Source organism: Mustela putorius, unplaced genomic scaffold, assembly GCF_011764305.1.
Source record: "Mustela putorius furo isolate JIRA1106 unplaced genomic scaffold, ASM1176430v1.1 tig00000827_pilon_pilon_pilon, whole genome shotgun sequence".
NCBI classification, from domain to species: Eukaryota; Metazoa; Chordata; class Mammalia; order Carnivora; family Mustelidae; genus Mustela; species Mustela putorius.
Window position 1 is genome coordinate 3742501 of NW_025421489.1, and position 4386 is coordinate 3746886.

The 4386-nt window shown below is 57.7% G+C and overlaps 1 protein-coding gene across 1 annotated transcript; it reads right to left on the minus strand.

Moving 5' to 3' along the window:
- Window positions 1-2198: 2198 nt before the first annotated feature.
- Window positions 2199-3924, minus strand: PTF1A (pancreas associated transcription factor 1a). Its single transcript, XM_045084976.1, has 2 exons — window positions 3138-3924; window positions 2199-2757 (listed from the first exon to the last, which is right to left on the minus strand). Exons 1-2 carry the CDS (start codon window positions 3922-3924, stop codon window positions 2555-2557), a joined length of 990 nt encoding a protein of 329 aa, XP_044940911.1. The 3' UTR covers window positions 2199-2554.
- Window positions 3925-4386: the final 462 nt, after the last annotated feature.

A 4386-nucleotide genomic window follows, 5' to 3' on the forward strand; every position in this document is an offset into this window, starting at 1 on the left:
GAGTCTGGCTTATTCAATTATTTTCATACAGAATTTTTTTCCTTTTCTTTCTTTCTTTTTTTTTTTTTTTTCAAGTTGGGAGAATCGTGTGGACTTAGGCCGGCTGGATACTGCCACTCAGACTGTCCCCACACTGATCTTTCCAGTGCCAGGCTGTTTTTCCTGGCCAGAGGTGCCCCAGGCCAGAGGCTCTCCAGCCTGGCCCGGCCACAAGAACCACTCCGGCACCAAGTGCAGCTCAGGCCTCTCTGAGGCCAAAGGAGACTCTGAAATGATACGTTTGTTCTGCTTTTACGGCTGCAGTTTTTTTTTTTTTTTTTTTAAGAATTGCTACACTAGAATGAATGGATTATGAGTAAATAAAAAGAAGCTGTCAGTCTCTTTGAAGGTTGTGTTTAAAGGGACTTGCCAAGTCAGGACAGAAGAGTGACAAGATAGAGACCCTGGTGTTTTACACGCTCAGCCCGGCTCTTCCGCTTCATCTGCACCGCACTAAAGGATGTGTTGAGTCATTGAATCACAAAAAAAAAAAAAAGAAAAAAGAAAAAAAAGTGGCACACAAAATAAAAGGTGCCACATCACAATGATTGCAGTGTTTTAACTGCGGAGTGCCCCATTACCCAACCCAGTTGAAACGCAGGTCTACACAGGCGAAGAATACGGTACAATACTTACATAAGTTATAATTAAGTTGAAGTCTGCCTAACATTTGACTTTCTAATGAGTGTAATGAGATTACATGCCTGATAGAAGCATTTGTGCCAAAGCAACTTTCATGTTTAATGGGGCTCTATTACAGGGCAAAATCGAATTATTTTCTCTCCTTCCCAAATTCTGTCTCCAGTGTGAAATCTCCATCTTTCAGGGGGGAGGGCCGGGAGAAGCTGCGAAGGCTGAAAGGGGTAAGAGTGTCCATGGCCAAGGGCCGCCTGGGAGCATCTCGACCCAGAATCTCCGCGTGTCTGGCCAGGCCGCGCTTCGGGGTCGGGCTCGCGGCCTCGCTTTAATTGCACTTGGACGAGGTCCATGGCACCCGCGGCGCGCGAGGAACCCCTCGGTGGGTCTGAAACTAGGTTAAAGCAATTAGCATGCTGCCGACATATTGTCCTGCGGCAGGGCCATGGGTACCAGGGGAGATTCGCGACTGTACCTTGGCTAACCAAACCGCTGCCGCGGGGCGGCGGAGCGGCCTCTTGCCTGGGCCCGGCCCGCTCGGCGCGGGGGCCGTGACTCAGCTAGAAGGGGCGCGCCGGAAGCGCGCGCCGGGCCCCGGGGCCACAGTCGGGCAGCCTCGTAGGACACCAGCGGCAGCCCGGGTTTCCAGGCCTTCCCGGGGGAGCGTCCCGGACCGCGCCCTCGCGCCTCTCCCCATCGCTAGGGGGCGGCCCTGCTCCCTCCTCGCGAGACTCGCCTTCTTCCCAGGCTGCTTGCCAAGGAAGACGAGATTGTGTCGTAGACAAAACGAAGTCAATTTAAAAAATAACTCCGTTGCCCAATTGTGAAACAGCGGCCGGGCTCCTTGCCTTACCGAGAGGACCCTGGATTTTGTTGGGAGGCATCCGAGGGGTCTCCCGGCCTCAGCACAGTCCTCTACCCCATCTCCTTTGAGAGGACTATTCTGAGACCCGCATACCTGATGCTGAAACTGGCAGAAGGGATGGGCCATAAGGCAAGCTCAAGAGCAGCCCTTTCTCTCCAACCCGTCCGTGGAAGCACGATGACCGCCCCCTCCTTCCCTTGACCAGCCCGGAAACTCTTCCCACTGCAACCAACTCACCTCAAACACTATGCTTAGAGAGGGTAGGGGTGACCTTGGATAAGTCAAATATTCGTCTCTGAGCCCTAGCTTTCCCTCTGAAAAATGGGAATAATAAATACACCATGACTTATTTGCCTCTATAGGGTGTTTGGAGGACAGGATAAAAATACAGGCCAAAGTTACTATTTAGGGCAGGGAATGGAGATGAAGGGCGCTCTTTGAGACGTGGGGCCTAACCCCCTAACTCACCCATTTTCACTTGATCTTAGCCAAAAGGCAGAGAAGCCGTACCCACCCACTTTCAGATAAATCGAATTAAAATGTGGTTTCTTACTAGATAACTACATTTTGCACGTCTGGTTCAGTTATCTTTTACAGACTAAGATAATTCTTCTATTAAAAAAAAAAAGCTATCCCCATCATGTAATAAGCAAAAAACTTTTAGAAAAAGGTGTAAATAGCATTTATTAACATCGCTTAGAAATAAACCATATCTGGCAATAAATTAGCATGACGTTTTCTGGCCAGAGTTCTTCCAACAAGGCAGAGTTCTGCCAAAGGTGCCGGGGGAAATCATAGGCTATTGCATCCTTTTTAGAAAATCAGGATAAATTATATAAATTATATACTTAAAATGAGATCGTCTATTTCATTAACTCGACAGGATAATAAATAGATAAATAACAAACAGTTGATTGCCATTAGAAAAATGTGATTCTTAAATTACATTATAGATATTTACATGTACAATATGCACAGAGACATAATCAGATCCTCAGGAGGATCTGGGACTTCTCAGGACACAAACTCAAAGGGCGGTTCGTTTTCTATGTTGTTGAAGGAAGATTTGCTGTTGAGTTTTCTGGGGTCCTCTGGGGTCCACACTTTAGCTGTTCGGATAATATTTTGTTCTTTGAGTTGCTTTTCATCAGTCCATGAGAGGGAGTGTCCGGCAAGGGGAGGGAGGCCATAATCCGGGTCGCTGGGGGAGGGAGACCCTGAGGAGGTGATAAGAGAAAACAGACCGTGAACGTCCAACTCGATTCCCAGCGGTGTCCTCTGGTCCTTTAGGATCCTCCCCCTCCCCGGGCGCCTCCGCAGAACAGGCGTCTTAGATGACATTAGAACGAACCCTCTTCCTCGACCCCCCAGCCTCCCAGCGCCCCCTCCCCGGAATCCCGGGAGCTGCAAGTCAGTCGGGGACGCACGCCCTCCCTGCCGCGGTCAAGGGGCGGAAACAACCTGAGAAACGCCAACGCGTGTTCAAGGTCGCCGGTGCCCACGGACAGTCTATCCGTCCGTCAGTAGGCACCCAGCCCCTCCCGGACCTTCCCGTGCCCGTCCCCGTCTCCCTGAGCTGGACTGCGGACGCACTTACGGGTGCCCCTATGGCAGATGATAACCTTCTGGGCCTGGCTGCCCGGGCTGTCCCCGCCCAGGCGCCCGCCGCCGCCCGGCCCCCCGCCGCCGCCCGCGCCGCCGCCGCGCAGTGGCAGGTCGGCCTGCACCAGCTCGCTGAGGAAGTTGATGTAGCCGATGGCCAGGCGCAGCGTGTCCACCTTGGAGAGGCGCTTCTCGTAGGGCAGCGTGGGGATGTGCGAGCGCAGCCCTTCGAAGGCGTCGTTGATGGACTGCATGCGCCGCCGCTCGCGCACGTTGGCCGCCTGCCGCAGCTGCTGCAGCTCCGCCTCGGAGCGCACCCGCCGCCGCCGCCGCGCCGCCGCCGCCGCCGCCGCCGCCCCGCTCAGGCCGCGCAGCCGGGCCCCGGGGGACAGCACCGCCGCCCCCGCGCACGGGTAGGCCAGGCACGAGGGCGGGGAGCCGGGCGAGTAGGGGAAGCCGCCGGGGGGCGCCCCTGCCTCGCAGCAGTAGCCGCCGCCGCCGTCCTCCGGCTCGCCCGGGACCCCCGAGGGCGGCGGGGCGAGCGCGTGCGGGGCCGCCGGAGGCGCGGGTTGCAGCAGCAGGCACGCCCCGTCGCGGTAGCAGTACTCGTGCAGCTGGTGGCTGAGAAACTCCACCTCGGCCTGCTCATCCGCCAGCAGCTCATCGCCGTCCTCCAGAGGGTCCCGAGAGGACTGGTCGGTGAAGAAGTCCTCCTCGTCAAAGTAAGGAGACGGGAAGGCGTCCAGGCCCCCGGGGAAGTGCTCTAGCAGCACGGCGTCCATGCTCCGCGCCGCCGCGGGCCTGAGGGGCCCAGGGGCCTCAGGGGTGGGGGGCGGTGTCTGGAAGTTGGACGGCGCGGTTCCTGCTCGCACGGCGGCCTTCTCCCTCCCGGGGCGGGGGTGGGGGCGGTGAGCTAGAGGCAGGGAGGACTGGCCGCCTGCTTCGCGCCCCCGGCCTCCCTGGAGTGTCCGCGGCCGCTGGGCTCTGGCCGGCGCCCGCGCTGCGCCGGGGAGGGCTGTGGCCGACCTGCTGGAGCTGTGGGCCGGCACGCGAGGATTCTTATAACTACATCCACAGGCGCGTGCCAGGGACCCGCGGCGCCAGCCAATCACCGAGTGCGGGGTGCCGGCGGGGAGGGGGCCGGGAGGCCCCGTCGGCGGCGCGGGGGCCGGGGAGGCTCTCCTCCCAGTGGGAGCTCCCGGGGCGAGGAGGAGGCGGGGCCCGCGGCCCCTCGCGTCCCTCCG